The sequence below is a fragment of the Glycine soja genome, chromosome 7, assembly GCF_004193775.1.
Source record: "Glycine soja cultivar W05 chromosome 7, ASM419377v2, whole genome shotgun sequence".
Taxonomy (NCBI): domain Eukaryota; kingdom Viridiplantae; phylum Streptophyta; class Magnoliopsida; order Fabales; family Fabaceae; genus Glycine; species Glycine soja.
The window spans coordinates 5,158,184-5,175,498 of NC_041008.1; the positions used below are offsets into that span (position 1 = coordinate 5,158,184).

Below are 17,315 nucleotides of genomic sequence, written 5' to 3' on the forward strand. Positions count from 1 at the left end.
TATGTGGGGTCACATAGGTAGGGCAGGAGAGCTTACATTGCCGATTTCGTTTCATTTGTGAAAAAGAGGAACCTGAGAGAGAGAATCAGAGGAAGAAGATGATCTATAGGAAGTGGAGTCTCCTTACCGGCCCGGTCGCCATTCTCGGCGGCGTAGTCGTCGCCATCGCCGCCGCAAACGTCATCTTCGTCAAGAATGTAAGTTCCTTTCTTCCACTCTCCAAATCCCATCACTCCCTTTGAGCACTTAATTCAACCCCTTATTGGTTTGTTCCAAAGGAGCGATTTTGATTGGTTTTTCTGGATTTGGGTGCTGATTAATGATCTGGGTCTTCAGTAATTTATTGAAATTCTTAGTTTTTTTAGATTTACTTCTGTAATCTCGCTAGTCTCTGATATGCTATCTCTCATTAGCTAATTTGTGTTCATTTAATTCATTTTGATTTTTGAATGAAAATGGAATTTTTAAGAAAGTTTAGTTGGTTGCCTCCACCGGTTGGACTATGGATGTTAATTGCTTGCTCCTGATCCTGAAGATTAGGGATTCCTCCGTATAAAAATAAAATTAAAGGCATATTAATTGGGTTTGTGTGGAGTCCCCTGTTTGTTTTTTTTATTGATTAAGAGCTAGTACTGGGCTGAAGTATTAATCAACTTAGCTCTATTTTTTTGAAATGGATTATTAGATGTCATAACATAGGAAGACAAGAGAACCGCGTTTGGGTTTCATTCTTGATTTTTTGTTGTTCAAACTTTAAGGGGTCCTTCCTCTTCCTTATGTGTAGCATGTGTGTTCCCTGGGGTGTTTTGTTGGTGTATGGGAGTCAATTGCGTAGGGTTTTCCAGTTAATATAAAGAAGACAGAAGTTTTCTACTCAAACATATTATTTCACTTTGTGATAGGCCAAACAAGGGACCATCGAATTTATAGTAACAACCAAATTATATTCTACTAGGTGAGGTTGCTGATGAATCAACCAAGTCCAAGACTATTGAATCAAAAAACAAATTCTAAGCAAAAATCATTTGTAAGAATTGCTTTCTCAATGGTTTGTCCTAATATTTAGAGGTTGAGTTATATCACTCAGATCAGTTTTTGTTGCATTTTTCTGGTTGTTGTTTTAAAAAGTGAATATATTATTAAGTGATTGTAATTTATTTTTTTATTGTGCTTTACAGGATCCTTTCCTCAAACCAGAGGAGAGGAAGTATGAAAATGAACCTGCTACCAAGTAGGAGAAAAGAGACAACAGAAGTTTGCGTTTTGATGTCTTTTAAACCCTGATTTATGAGCTCTGTATACTGTTTTGCAAGACATGCTCTGGGTAGTTAATAAGATTGAGATTCTGAATGGAGTCTGGACTCTGGAGCACGGGCCCTTAGTTTAGAACTAACCTTCCAATGTTCTAGAAAACTGGTTCATATTTCAGAGATCCTTATTTTTCTCTTCTGTACAATGTCAACTGCAAATGTTTAATATGGTTTCTAATCTTCCTTTTCTTTCTTTTATCCCTATCAATTTGCTGTTAATGCTTGCCTTTTTGGATTATTATGGCAAAATTTACACCTTGTTGTGCTTAATGCTTGGATTGTTTCATAGAGATGGCTTATAAAATTTAAATGTTAGACTGATGCTTGTATCTTTCATATGTGATTAACCTAGCTTCAAGCATAAGATGTCTTATAAAACAGAAATCCCATACAATTTTGGATATTGGGCATTTAGAGTGGTAGCTATGAACATCGATACAGACATTTGCTTCACTAATTTTGTATCTATATTCAATACGTATTTGATGCTGATCTTCTTAGATACTTTACCAGTGTGTATTTTTAAAGTATCAAAATCTTTTAAAAAAAAAAAGAGCTACGAAAATCTAATGTAACTAAATCAAACACGACAAGCATTGTTCTTTAATGAATAAAAAAATTGAAATTATCCACTCTATGAATGATATTAAGGAATGAGATTGATATTTTTCCCAATTGTGAAAGTGATTTATGATGACAATGATTTATAATTTTTATAATGTTTATAGAAATGTCTAAAAAGTATGTTCTTAACTTGGATTTGCAAAATCATAATTATATATTATGTTTTTATGAATTTTTATACACATTTAGATATAAAGCTTACATGTATTGTATCATATGTATCTTTAGAATAATTATATTGTTGTATCAAACACTTATCATGTCTGATAAACATCTATATGGACATCATAGGGTGGCAGCAATCTGCTACTGTTATTTCAACATTGGATGTCATTCAACAAAATAGCACAAAATTACAGGTTGAAATTTCAGTTTGCTATATGGCAACAAATATGGATGTTTCATTAGCCTTTAACAAAAATGCTATTTCATACATGTTTTACTTACACATATGAAACGAATCAAGGGAAGAAACTTGGTGGTTATGCATGAAAAGTCAAATTTGCTTTGCAGCTTACTAAGCACACCAGCTTCAGCGTTATTCAATCCAGAGACTTTACCTCTTCATCTAAATATGAAAATAAATAGGTATACATGCTCACAAAAATTATGGTGAAAAGGACATAAGATGAGTTTATACTTGAGTGCTACGGTTTACATTTGTATCTTGCAAGCTTTATTAAGCTATACAATTCCATGTACAGATGGAAGCTCAACCTAATGGCTTTGTGTATAAAACTGCCCTTTGCAAACTAATAAAGGTATTGGAAGAAACTACCATGCAGCAAAGAATCCTGAATTTCAAATGATCATATTTGTAACCAGCTTCAAACCCTGATGATCCGGTGACATATTGTTTATTAAGCATTGAGTAGCATTTGCAAGATTATGTCATTCCATGAGTCAATTGGTCCTGGCAAACACCAATGTAGACAATCATTCTGAACTTTGGCATTCTTGTCTTTTGCAAATGGCTGAAACTTTCTGTAAGGTCCAGGATGTCCATCTGGTCTCAGCAGTGAAAGGAGAGTTGTGTCCAAAAGTTTCAAGTTCACCCTTTTGGATCCCAGAGAAGCAGCCTTCTCAAACTCTTCAAGTTCAATACCTCTCATGATGGAATCTACATCTATCATATGTATCTGACCCTCTTTGAAGGGTACAGTTCTATTGCAATACCCTCCACTAAACCACTCCCCATTCTCAAAGTGGTCTGGTGTGGTGGTTCTGAAGAGGACAGTGGCTTTGTGGTTAGACTTTGTAAAGAACTTGAAAACTTCTTGTAGTACTCTGCGGTACGCATAGTCGAATCCTAGCTCTGTTAAGTTCTTTCCAGGGCAGTAATGGCAGCCCGTGACTGTTTTGTTTTCATGGTAGATTGCAGTCTTGAGAAACCATTTTCCACCACCAATGACAACATAATCAAAATTCTTATACTGGTTGGTCCACTGGTCGAGCGTGTCCAGATAAAGCTGTATCTCTGAAGAGGTAACTCCATTAAAGTCCTCAAATATAGCTGCTTTGACAAGGAAAGGGGTCCAGATTACTGAGAGTGTGAAGTTGTGAGAACGAAATTTCCATATCTTTGATCTATATTCCTTGTCATGGTAGATCTCAACAGCTGGTTCCACCTGCAGATAGAATAATTGGAATTTGATCTAATAACCCAATGTGTAGGACCAAATAAGCAGACACTACACGATGCCACAAATAGTTATGCCAGGTATGTTTGTAGGGACAAATCTAATGGCACTAATGACTACAGCACAGCAATTCGTGGAAGAAGCATTTGAAGCAATAAATTCAGTTAGACCAAGTTATTGAGACCAATGAATCCCTTGTTCCTAAACATTTAAAAGAAAAAAATGTTCATGGCTCAAAACTAAGAACATGGTATATTATGTTGTGGCAACAACAAATTGAGGAAGATCAAATGGCAATAGGTAATGTAGTGATGGACACAACTTATTTTACACACTGCAGTAAGTGTTATAATCATGGAAAGTAAAATCTCAATTTTCACACTAATTATTCAAAGTTAATCTTGAAGATTTGGTATACTGTGTACGTAAACAAGTCTTTCAACATCCAAGGTAGGTAAAGCTGCTTGGGAAAAGACACTGTAGTATATACTGTTGAATCTTGAAGGCTGTGGACCAATCGTATAATATAAGCAACAGCTGTCATCCACAAATGGAATCAACATCTTTTATCACAATGAAAAAGATTATTATGCATAAAATGACATGCAGTCCAAGCTGTGGAACCTTAGTGCTTGTAAATCATAGAGTGAAAACAACTAATAGACGATTGATTTTGACCACGATTCATGATCGATAGACTAGACACACTATAAACAATGAAGGTGCAACTACAGAACTACTTAGTTAATACTATCATGAAATCACATGACTTCATTTTAAATTATTGGAATCTTGGCCTTTACTAAATCTAAACACACAAAAAAATTAAGAAAGGTAATGTCACACTTATTTATTAAAAATAGGCAAGCAAAAGAAAGTGGAGGGAAACACAAGCAATGCACACCTACTAAGTAAATTTGCATGAGCTAAAATTTACAATACCTTAGAGAGAATGCAAAGTAGGGACTGAACTTGGTTGCGGGAGATGGAATCACCAATAAAGGACATTGATTTATTTCTCATGAATTTGAGAAACTTTCTGGGATTGAACTTAGGCAATACACAGTCTCGTGGGCTCCACCTCCAGTAGAGGTACCCTGAATCAGGACGTCCATTTTTCATACAATTTTGATGAGGCTCAATCACACGGCAGCTCTCATTAGTGTACACTGGCCCAGATAGGTCTTGCACCCAATTTCCCACAAAAAGATCACATTTTTCTGCAATTATACATTTACAATGCACATTACCATTGACATCACAAGCTAAACACCAACATAAGCACTTGACATTACTCAAAATTTATCTAAGATTGTGCTTTCTTTGTTAAGAAAAAGAACTAGTTGTTTTATATGATTTGGCAGCATCAAAACTTTTCATTTAAATTAAATTCCCACTCCTTTTCCAATTTCAAGCAAGTAGCCCACGAAACAAGGTTTTAAATTGTAGCCGCAGTTGTAATTTTTGTCGCGATCCTCGGTATTGCGAAAAAATTGCAGATAAATTGTCACATGAACCCCAAAAACCTTGACATTACGGCCAAAATTGCGAAACCTTACCAAGAAGGAAAGTATCAACAAGTTAAATTAGTTGAATTTTCATTTTAACACTCATTAGAAGACTTGATGAAGAAGAACAACAGTTCCCAAAAATGTAGAAACAGAAAGCCTTGGTGGATGGTTGGTACATTCCATGACAACCCCACCAACTGAAAGAAAAACCATGTAAAGCCAGAAAATCTAAATGGTTCCAAGCAACTAAAATTAGAGGAAAGGAGCAGAAATGGTTGGTTGGTACATTTTCATGATTTTGTCCATAGACAAATTTTTCTGCTTTGAAACTCAAACAAGACTTGCCACTTCATGCATATCTCATAAAAAAACAAAAATTTACTCACCACAAGAAAGCAAAATTCCCTTACCATTCTTGGAGATTTGTGTCTGGTTCTGATCATTTTCTGGGAAGTCATCAGAATCCTGAAGAACAGAGGAAGCGAAAACCGGGGACTCTGCTTTTGCCTCTTCCAGAGGAGGAGGTGTCTCCACCACCACTGATGAGAAACTGAATGAATCCCACAAGAGAAGGCGAACGACAAGACCCACCAAGAAGATTGAGACTCCTAACTTCACACACCAATGGTTGTGCTTTTGCAGGGACAATGGACCCGAATCAGACCTCACTCTCTTCACCATCTTGTGTCAGAAACAGAGCAAAGGTGGAAATGGAACCACAAAAAACTATGCTACTTTCTCGTGAAACGGTGCTGTTGAGTAATTATTATAGGGAAATGGAAGCAACTGATTATATTGAATAAAGGAACCTGTTTTCTGCGTACTCCTTGTTGGGATAATAACGTTTGCTGATGCAAAAACACATTATGTGGCATGTACCATGTGGCAGCCTTAAATGGTCAAAATAAAACCAAAATAAATTAGTGAACTTCCTTTGATAGCGAAGAATGTGTGTCATTTGGTCTAACTGTCAAATAGAATGCTCTTTTTATTTTTTTAATCCATGTGCACGTGTGATGTTCAAAGATTTTTACCTTGAAACTATGATTTTGGTGAATTTCACATTGTACTTTTGGTAAATTCGTTCATATATTTTTGTAACTATGATTTATTGGACATGTAACTATTCTCTCTCTCTCTATCTCTCTCTCATGCATAGCACAATGGAATGAAAAAAGTAGTTTGATGTTGTAGGCTACCAACATTGCTTTTATTTTATTTTTGGATGAAACACGCTGCATGTCTATAGACAAAAGTTGAGTAACATCAAAGGCATTGACTGTGCATATAATTGATGAAACCACCAACTTTATTCTGAGATATAACTGTTTACCCTTTCAAGTTTCGCAGTTTCTGTGCTATTAGCCTATTACATTATTTGGAAGCTTCTTGTGTAATTTTGCTTTGAGGGGGTTAACATTTAACAAGACACTATGTCATTTTAACACTCTTTAGTCTTTATCGTGGTTTAAAATTTATTAAAAATTATAAAATTATAAATAAAGTTCATTAAATATGAAGTGAGACCACAGGTGAATGTATAATTTCTAACAAATTTTAATTAATAATAAAATATATATTCAAAAACATGTGTTCAATAAGAAATTATTAAATAGTCACACAACATTAACCAGTTGTATAATATATTTTTAAGTTTTTTAATTTGTGAGGAAAAATAATAATACACATGTATATATTGTATAGAGATTAGTTGGGATTATAATGATTTTATATCACTTAAAATTTCTCCTGCTAGAGAATGTGATTTGAGTGTCTCTCTTTTGCTTCTTTTTTGGTGTGTGGTTATAAAGTCTGAACACAGATTCCTTAATATTTTGGGATTATTTGGATGTCGGTGCTAATGACAACCACGAATCTTTTTTCCCTCATTTAATGATTTGCTTAACAAAAAGAAGTCCATTTAATAATTTATTTAACCTGATTAAAACAATCTGATATGAAACAGTCACCTACTTTTAATGAATGTTATAAACAAGGCACAGTTGGAGTGAAGAGGTAGTTTTGTCAATTTAATGAAGACCGATATATAAGAGCTAAATAATCAATTAAAATAGTAGCTGTTCAGTTTATTTTATTGACTTTTTTAATTGAACAATCAATTTTAATATTTATTTGATCCTTATCAATAAATAAGTTATCAAAATATACTCCTCAACAGCTAGTCACTGTTTATCATGACTGTTTATAATATACTTTGTGTTAAAATTTTGGTTTATGACACAAATTTGGCAACAACATGAGGTCACGACTGGAGTTGTGTTCAAACTTCAAAATTCTTCAAACAACTAACACTAACAAAACCAAAAATTACTATAAAAGTGATAAAAAAAAATAATAATGTGTCCAAGGTCCAAGCTACAGAATGAAGTTTTCGGTGGATTTTTATGAGTATGGTATGACATGATGAACATTAATGGTTTGCATTGAGTTGAGTCCTATTGTAGGGACCAAATGTTCCTTGCCTTATCTTCTAATTGAGAGGAAGATAGGCCTCTCATGTCCCTTCACAAGGATCTATCTCAGTCTATATTTATTTTCTCCTGATCTGTCGTGCACTGCATAACCAAAGTAATCCCGTATAAAGCTCCATGCTAGCTCATACATATCTTTCGTCTTTATTTCATTATTTAAAAAACTAACATAAGGACAAAGTAAGGATATATTTTCTTCATACAAGAAAAAAGGATATTTTTTCTTACAATATTTTTTTTTATTAATCTTTATCATTTCCTTCGTTCTCAAATATAAGAAGAAAAATTAATTAACTATATTTATTTACATCAATTTTAATTAAAAAATAATTTTTTCTAACTCATCTTTTATTGGAATTTGATATCAACAATACAAAAAGTTATTGAAATTAACACCTTAATTAAAAATAAAAAATATTTTAAAAATAGTAATAATATTAAATCAGATAAAGTTAATTGAAATTTTATTATATTTGAAACTAAGAAAATAATATTTTTTTATATTTGAAACTGAAAAAAGTAATATTTTATAAAAAAAAAAGAATATTATAAGATATATATATTTTATATTTGAAAAACATACAAATCATACAAAGTATTTAATATTTTCTTTATTTAATAAATAAATAAATTAGTAAAAAAAATACTATAGGAAGATTTAAAGTTATCCAAACAAAATATGAAAAATACTAACAACAAATTCTCTTTTTTTCTTTTTCTTTTTCCAAATATATAAGTTGTAAGTAATGTGGGTTCTACTCTTTATTTAGTGAGTACCCCGTTTCATAGTTATTAATTCATACATCAATTTCACCAAATAAAACAAAATGTGTCAGACGAAGTGTCTTATTAACATTCCTTCTACGGATATGTATAATAAATAGCTCAAAGGAGAAAAATAAAAAGACTCTTGAAAATGGGTGTTTGGCTAAACTATATTCATAGTAGCTTGTAACATAATCCAGAATATTGAATACCAATTTTTGTGACGCCATTATTTGCCTCTCATAAAGTATATATCTGTTGTGTATGTAAATATATAAGAATTATTAGTTTATACTGTGATGAGACATCACATCCTGTCATCCATGTGATATAATAGCATACTAATAAGTTCTAAAAAGCTCTTAGTTATACTCATTGAAGGATATTGAAAAGTTAGCTAAGTTGGGATCTGGCTTTACTAAAGTAAGTAATTCACTTTATAGTACAAAATAATGTATACTTCCTCCGTTCTTGAATATACAAGATCTTCGAGAAAAAAAATTATTTTATAAAATTAATGTTACATTAAATATTTTTTAAGAACATTCTTAATAAATATTTAATAAGAATAATGTATAAGAAGAATAAATAAATTATTAATTAAAGAGATAAAATTATATATTAAAAAGTTATCTAATGTTTTCTTTGAAATTCAACAAATTAATTATATTTCTTAATATTTATGTAAAAAATTTAAATGTCATATATTCTAGGGAATACATAATCAATCATAGATATATTGAAATATTAACGGTTGATTTTCTCAATAATAACTAAAATTGTTGATTTTACTCACTAAAATGAGTTACTCATTTTTTAAGAGTCAAATCCAGTTATATTTAATATTCATGTGTGCGTTTATTTCATGTGTATGTTTGTTAGAAATATAAGATTGGTGGAATGATTAAAAAGAAAAATTATAAATTCAATCACTCTACTAATAAATTAATAATTAACATTTATTCATAAAAAAAATGTGTGTTTATTTCGAAAAGGGGTGTGGCTTATGAGTAAAGCAGAAGCAGGGTGAGGAATCCACCTCCAAATGAAAGCATTTGAGCTGCCTAGTCATGAAACACAGCAAGGCATATTTGGTTTGTGCCTGCCTTGTGGGCTAATTATTCTCTCTGAACATTCAAGTGCTTGGCCCTCGAAAACCAGTAACAAACTTGTCTTGGAGCTTTTGTGGTGTACCCTCATTCCCCAATCATTTGTATGCCCAATTACATCTCTTAGAAATTTGCACTCTGCACTACTCAACTCTTGACCCTACAAGGGAACTGGCTACCAACTTATTTTGTTTGCTATTATTTCTATTTTTCTTAACAAAATTTAAGTGTAATATTTTAGGTATTGTTGATTTTGTTATCAATTAAAATTGGATTTTCACTTTGTTAACCCATGCAAATATTTAATATTGATATCTGGCTTCCCTAAATGAACAACTCATCATAGAGGATAAAGTAAATAATATAAGTTATTGATAAGAAAATCAATGGTTAATATTTCAGCATACATATCCATGATTTATTATACTTGTACATGTAATATTGACCATTAATTTTCTCATCAATTGCTGAGATTATTATTTTACCCTCTAACCTGAGATGTATTTACCTTTCAGTGTTGCTATTTAGTACAAATAGCATAAGCAGAAATTGCACAAAATGCAACATGAAGCACTGCCCTTTTTAAAAAACAAATATTAATTCAGAATTTAAAATATATATATATATATATAAATTGGTATTTGACGGAAGGCATGGTTCGTATGTTTTTTTTACGAAAATTGTTTCATAACTATTAGCATTTTCCTTTACCTTTATATTAAAATGTGTTACATTTATAAAATTAATACATCATCATTCATGCATAGAAGCTTTCTCACTTGACAAAAAAAAATGTTGAATAACAGCTTATAGCATACTGGACCACCAGCATCTAGTGTCTCAACGAATAAGAGAATTCACGAATTTGAAAGGTTAATAGTTGAAGGGAAAAGAAATACATACATAATTTCATAGTCACGTTGATCAAATCTATTACAGGCTGCACTACTCGAATGTTGAACACATGATTGAACTTGTGGTTATAAGTAGTTATGTATAACGAGATTCGTTGGGACTAAATGAATATGAAGTAGTTAAAATATATTTTCAAAGTACAGTGGCTTATTGTGAATGATATTCATCCTTCATAACAGCCCAAAATAAGACTAAAAGAACCAAAATCAAGTAGAACTAAATTTATATTGTGTATCAATTTACTGTAAAAAGACAAGCATAAAAAACACTTTAAAAATACAATTTCATATTCCAAATGTTTTGTTTTATTAAAAGTTGTTTTTGATAGAATCTAGAGATGCCAATTTGTTGTTAATTGTTGTTGCGGCTGATTAAACTACAACTACTACTTTGTCAAAACAAAAATACAACTGCTATGGTTCATAAAAAAATATTTGACTACTTACCGACTGAGCAAGAAATATATTACATTGTTTTCCACATCAGAGTCTGGATCACAAGCAAGATTGCGAGCACAAAATAGTTTATGCTCTTTTTTGGTAAAACATTTATGACAAAAAAAATTGTAGTACAAGAATTACAAATTTACATATCATATATATAATCTATGCAAGTCACGTGGAAAATGGTTTGGACCGTGGCAGCAGACAGAATAAATTCTAGTAAAAAATCATGAAAAGATTTCAAAAATTTCCCATGATCTGATCCGAAATAATGTTTCCAAATCTGCAGAAGGGTGGAACAAAAATCTCCTGAAGTAAATCTCAGCAGAATTTTTATTTCTATACTTGTATTATGCAGCTGTTCTGGGTGCTTTCATGCCAAATCCACGCCTTTCTTTCTCCACTCTGTGAAATTGTAAACACAAGAGGATTAACAACTATCCTAACTGCAGGTTCTTAAAGATTAGTAAATTATGTAATGGGAAGAAAATTATTTAACAAGTCAAGTGCAAAGACCATGTTCATTGAAGGGGTAAAAGTAACAACTGAAATCGGCTTGAAATATCAATCTTTACAGAAAACATCTGTTGAATCATCAAATTGATACCCCGAATTGAAATAACAAGTACTGGGCAGATTGATCATTATACATCATAAATGTATTAAGAAATTAATCCTACAACACTTGTTCCAGAAAACACAGCTTTTCGCTCTCTATTTTTTTTTCATTTCCACTTAAAATCTTCAACAAAGAGAGTAGTGGAAACAACAACTTAAGCATATCCTCTTCCTTACAGCACACCAAAGTGATGCAAAAACTCTTGTGGCAGGCTGCCTGTAACAAAATCATGCACCCCGTCCCAGATATATTCATGTTGATTTGCATTGTTTGTTATTAACCTAGGAATCCTCTACACTATGTCAAAATATCTAAAAGAGGCAAGCAGTTATGGGGAAAAATTGCACCTGATCTATATGTTCAAGATCACATGCAATTGGAAATATGTTGACTTCTAGGATAAAACAAACATGGGTTGCTAATAATAGGTAACCAGCATTTTATTATCTCCAACTAATAAAAAGAAACGCAAGGGCATTAAAACATAAGAAACAGAATCATCAGAAACTCAGCACTTACGTTGGTGCAAGTTTGCCAAGGCTATCCAGCTCTTCTCCTGTGTCTTCATCCAGGACTCTACCAGAAATTTCAACGATATAATATCTATTGCTATCACGAGGGAGTCCTCTACGAGAAAGCAAATCTAAATCTTTTTGGTGAAGTTCTCTACCATTTACATAAACACTGGTATTTCCACCAGCACATTTATCTGGCATGGGATGCTGGAACTCTTCTATGAATGGCTGCAAGAGAAACTAACATATTAATTTATATGCATGTGAGAAATGGAATGTGCCAGACTAGAATAACTTACCAGAATTATTCCAAGACATGGTCCACCCATGACACCCCAAAATCCAGCCCGAGAATCATACCTGAGGAAGCAAAAGTATATAGGCAAATCAATTACTACACTACATAAGCAATCAGCATAAATTTAAGACTTTTCTTCTAAGGTGTTATAACTCTTCCCAAAATGATATGTAAAAGGCATGTAAAACTATCAAATTTAATGTTATTTTGTCAATGAACACACTGCAGATGATAAGAACTTAAGTGAGTACATCAAATAATTTCACAAATATTTATCAGACAGGCAACTTTAGAACCATTGAACCATTTTCAATTAATTATGATCCTTCATAAATTTCTTTTTATTTGAGTCTTCTGGTATATGTCAGCCTAACATAGATGACTGCAAAGAATAATACTTACCAGTAATTCCCTGGCTGGATTGGCCCGGCTAGCTTTTCAGCCTTCTTAATCATACGATCTGGTATGGGATGTCCGTTTACAGTAACATTACTTTTGCCATTATCTTTCTTGATAATGTTTGCTAAAAATGATTCACCCCTTTTGCTAGATCTAGAACGATCATGTTCTCCGCTTGCATCACCAGAATCCTGGAAGACCCCATTGTTAGAATAATCATTGACATCCATCTCAGTTGCAAGCACCTCTTTCAAAGAATTCTGCCTTGAGGCATTCTTTTCTATTTTTTCCGTCTCTTGATCTGAGCAACTACTCTGGTTTCCTTTCCCTAATCGTTTTACAGCATTATTAAATGAACCACTAGGTGAAGGAGATTGAGAGGCTTTAAATGGCTGATGAATGGACTTAGTAGCTTCAATTGGTGCAGTCATAACTTCTGGACTATTTTCATCATCAGAAATACAGGGAGATGAAGAATGGAAACTTTGCCTCTCCCGGGACTTGGTAGAGTTCAAGATTGGGTCTGCAGCCAGCACAGGAGATTCTCTATCAACTGAATGAAAATCATAACCAGAATAATCATCAGATGAGAAGTTCGCAGCACCTGCGTTTACATCACCACAGGCTTGGAATGCACAACTATTCACAACCTCATTAGTGGTATCATCAACCCTTGTGGATGTGGTAGTTTCCTCCATTTCTGAATTAGGAGAAATAATTAGCTTCTTATTGATGACAGAGAATTTTATTTCTGTAGAACAAGCCCCACATCGCATTTTCAGCTGACGATTTTTCACCATGACCAGTGTCTTTTTAGGCAGTTGCAGTAACTCAAAGCAAATATGACATGTGATGAAAGGAGAACCACCAGCTATAGGAAGGCATTGCCGACTACCAGTACCAGGCACCACTTTTCGAGGACGGCTTCCAACAAATCCACCCATCTCAGAACTGTAGTCTCTAGGCCCTCTTGTATGCAGTTGTTTTTCATGTAAACTCACAGCAGACATGGCAGTTCTAGCATTATGAACATGTGGACCAACTGCCCCTGAAATCTCATGATGGTATAGCATAGAATCATTTGGGGTACGAGGGAATCTGCTCTTAACGAATGCAGCAGGTGGAGCCGGCACTGAACCTCTTATTTTGTTGTCATAGCAACGGAAACATGGGCAAGAAGGTGGGTGAAGCATAGCATTCTGTGCATATGGATCATAGGAATCTGGAACAGTATCAGTATAGCGTCCAGGAAAGTAGGGGTGCATTGGTTTTTGCAAGAACTGACGGGGTATAGGATGTGAACTTCTCATCATCTGGGATACAGAAGGATCCCCATATCCAGGAACATAATTTGGATTATGCATAGAAGGATGGAAGTTGTGCATAGCCATTTCATGATCACTTGCATAAGCATATGGATCTTGATGATAATTGAAATAAGGAGAACCTGCCATATGTTTGTTACTAGTAGGGCCAAAGAATTGTCCTGAGGACCTGTTCATTGCCGATGATCCATCTGGAAACCAATGTTCAGGGCCACCAAAAAGATCTGGAGGAACCATCTTTCCCTCAGGAAGAACCTTTTCTTTGGGGTTACTAACCACCTCAGAAGACTTGTTCAACTGATTGGACAACTCACCCAGCTTCCTTAGAATCTCGGCTCGATCTTGCTCAAGGTGCTGAACCCTATTCACACCATCCATGTCCTTGTAATTCCTCCATTGCTCCCCATAACTGTAAGAAAAACTGGAAAAGCTATTTGAAGATCCCTCATCAGGATAATTTAGAGTGGGAAATCTCACACCCTCCATATCAGCGTGTGTCTTTCTCCAAAACCCCTCCATCTCACCTCTTTCCCCATTTGGCCAATTAGACATTCTCCCATAGAATTGGTCCCCTCCCATGTGAGTCTTCTGCTCCTTCTGCTCCTTCTGCTCCCTTCCAATTGACTTGCCCCTTTTGTCCTTATTGACATTAAAACCATCCTCCAAAACCCCTTTCCCATCCCCATCCCTAGAATCATCCAAAAACCTCTCATGTCCTTTATTTGGTTTCCCCAAATCCCTTCTTTGACCCTCCCAGAAGGAACCCCCACTGGGCCTAACTTCAACATCTGAATTATCACTCAAATCAACTACCCCTTTCCCCAAGAAACTTCTTGGTGTACCTTGATCTCCTCCACCTTGTTCCTTATCTGAGGTCTGCCACAACCTACCACCACCTTCAAAACCTTTAGGCTTTCCTACAAAGGAAAACAAAGTGGAAACCACAATAAGAAATCAGAATTTCCAACCCCTTTTCATGCCTTTGACCTTTGAACACAAAAGATCCTAACTTCACCAAACCAAAAACACTAAAGTCTCAATACAGCTAAAACAAACAAAAAAACTCCAAAGCACATTAAATCAAACTACCCCTCATGCTAAGTTGATTGAGGAAGAGAGGGAGATGAAGAAAGGGTACCTCGAAGAACAGTATTACAAGCACCACATTGATAAATAGTGTAATTGGCAAGCTCGGGAAGAACATTTTGACACTTGGGGCACCGCACCAAACGCAACTTGGTCGAGTCCTCCATTGCTGGAACTGAGAGATAATACACAACACAAACACACAAAGTTCCTCTAAGGCTCTAACCAAGCACTATAACCAAACAAAGAAGAAGAAGAAGCAGAATCCTATTAATGTAGAACTTTCACGTAGAGGTCCAAAAGGAAGTGCTTGGCTTCTTGGAAACAACAACAACGTCAGAAAATGATGTAACCAAGTTTGTGGGGCGAGGAGGGAAGACAGAGAGAGAGAGTGTGTGTGTGTATTTTGTGCTTTTTCTTTTGGTGATGATTTCACTTTTGGGTTTTCTTGGTTTTTTTCTCAGAATCCAAACAGCATGAGACCAAAACCGAAAAAGGAGTAATGAAGAGAAGCACAGTGGGGACAAAATTTCCTCTAAGAATCTTAGAACTTTGCAAAATTGATCCCTTTCATTCCATTTCAGAGTTACTGGAAAAAGATCGCAGCTTTAAATTATGCGTTGAGTTTTAGAGAGGGAGAGAGACAGGGATTGAAATAGTAATATAGTAAGATACTAGCAATTGTTTAAGGTTGTACGCAAACCAAGACGATGTCCAGAGATTTACTTTTATTTTTGTTTAAAATCAATTTTAAAGGAAAATTATACCCAGAAATCTATAATAACTCGTAGATTCTTACTTTAATCAATTGATAACTCGTACATTCTTATTTTAATCAAATTCTTTTTATAATAAAAACAAACATTTTTTTAACTTGATTTTTATAAAACTTATTTTTGTTTAAAATCAAAGTGAAATTATTAATGTTCAAATGTTTTAAAAGTAACATTGCTGTAAAATCAGTGTAGTATTTTCATTTTAACACAAATTATTTTTTTTAGTCAAATTGAAGACAAAATCAAATTTATTTAGAGTAATCAAACATTTCTATTTATACTAAATTTACATTTACCATGAGACAAAATAAATTTAGGGGAGTGTTGATAACACATTTTTTAATATATATTTTTTAAATATTTTTTATTATTAATTAATATTTATTAAAAATTATAAAATTATAAGTAAGACTTGTTAAATAAAAAGCAAAACCTATAATTTTTTTTTCATTTCTAATAAATTACTCAGAATTATAAAAATATGTTGAGAAGAACACTTATAAAGAGAAATAGTTCATCCATTAGCACTGTAATTTTTACATTATTATGTAATCATAAATTTTCATATTCAGCAAGTTGCTGAACTTTTATGATAACTATATTTTTTTTTTACAATTATAATAGTTATTTTAAAAATTATAACTACTATATTTTTTTTATTGACATTTAGAATACATTAAAATTAAACTCCGTCAATCAATCCTATAAATCATTAGTAAAAGTCAAATTAAACTTTAATTATTTAAGTAAGTTATAAATTTGAAAATAAAAAAATGTGATATGAGATTCCATTAAAAAAATTAATTAACTATTTTAAAAAAATAGTCATCAAACAGAAACGGATAAATATTTCACTATTATAAAATAGTGAATAAAACACTATTAAAGAATGTGTTAGATTAAACATATAATTTAATCTTTACATATGTCATGAATTTTAATTTAGTTCTAATATGTAAAAATCTATTAATTTAATCCCTATACATGTGAATTTAATCCCTATACATGTGAATGTTACTGATTGATCTTTGTCACCATTCTATATTTCACAAATAAAAGCTTTTTAACAGAAAATTATAAATAAAATCTTTTAATTCTGTATTTTATTACATATACATTTATATATTTTAACTTGTTGATTTTAATTTTTATTATTTGTCCCACCGTCTCAAGATCCTAAATTCACCACTATATGTCATCATTAACTCTTTATGCATTTTTAATTTGATCCATTATTTATTTATGTGTATTACATTCTTAATTTAGTTTCTATAATAGAAATTAGAAACCAAATAAAATGTACTACAAGTATAAGAATCAAATTGAAAATAAATAAAGGGGTCAACAGTTAACGTAATAGAAACTAAATCAATAGATAACATTTAAGAATATAAAACTAATTTAATAATATCAAACTAAGAATCAACAACACATTAGATAGTCTCCAAGTAGTATTTATATAAGCAACTTAATTAATTTATACCATCT

The 17,315-nt window shown here is 32.9% G+C and overlaps 2 protein-coding genes and 1 long non-coding RNA gene across 3 annotated transcripts; 1 reads left to right on the plus strand and 2 right to left on the minus strand.

The window, feature by feature from the left end:
- LOC114418328 lies at nucleotides 1–1,580 on the plus strand. The gene is made up of 2 exons (XR_003668004.1): nucleotides 1–197; nucleotides 1,179–1,580. It is a non-coding gene; the product is annotated as an uncharacterized LOC114418328 (long non-coding RNA).
- Nucleotides 1,581–2,416: 836 nt separating this feature from the next.
- On the minus strand, nucleotides 2,417–5,972 carry LOC114418329 (protein trichome birefringence-like 25). Its single transcript, XM_028383619.1, has 3 exons — nucleotides 5,496–5,972; nucleotides 4,517–4,794; nucleotides 2,417–3,562 (listed from the first exon to the last, which is right to left on the minus strand). The coding sequence occupies exons 1-3, from the start codon at nucleotides 5,764–5,766 to the stop codon at nucleotides 2,795–2,797; spliced, it is 1,317 nt and encodes a 438-aa protein (XP_028239420.1). The 5' UTR covers nucleotides 5,767–5,972; the 3' UTR covers nucleotides 2,417–2,794.
- Nucleotides 5,973–10,782: 4,810 nt separating this feature from the next.
- On the minus strand, nucleotides 10,783–15,713 carry LOC114418330. The gene is made up of 5 exons (XM_028383620.1): nucleotides 15,104–15,713; nucleotides 12,644–14,882; nucleotides 12,243–12,303; nucleotides 11,948–12,171; nucleotides 10,783–11,214 (listed from the first exon to the last, which is right to left on the minus strand). The coding sequence occupies exons 1-5, from the start codon at nucleotides 15,216–15,218 to the stop codon at nucleotides 11,160–11,162; spliced, it is 2,694 nt and encodes an 897-aa protein (XP_028239421.1). The 5' UTR covers nucleotides 15,219–15,713; the 3' UTR covers nucleotides 10,783–11,159.
- Nucleotides 15,714–17,315: the final 1,602 nt, after the last annotated feature.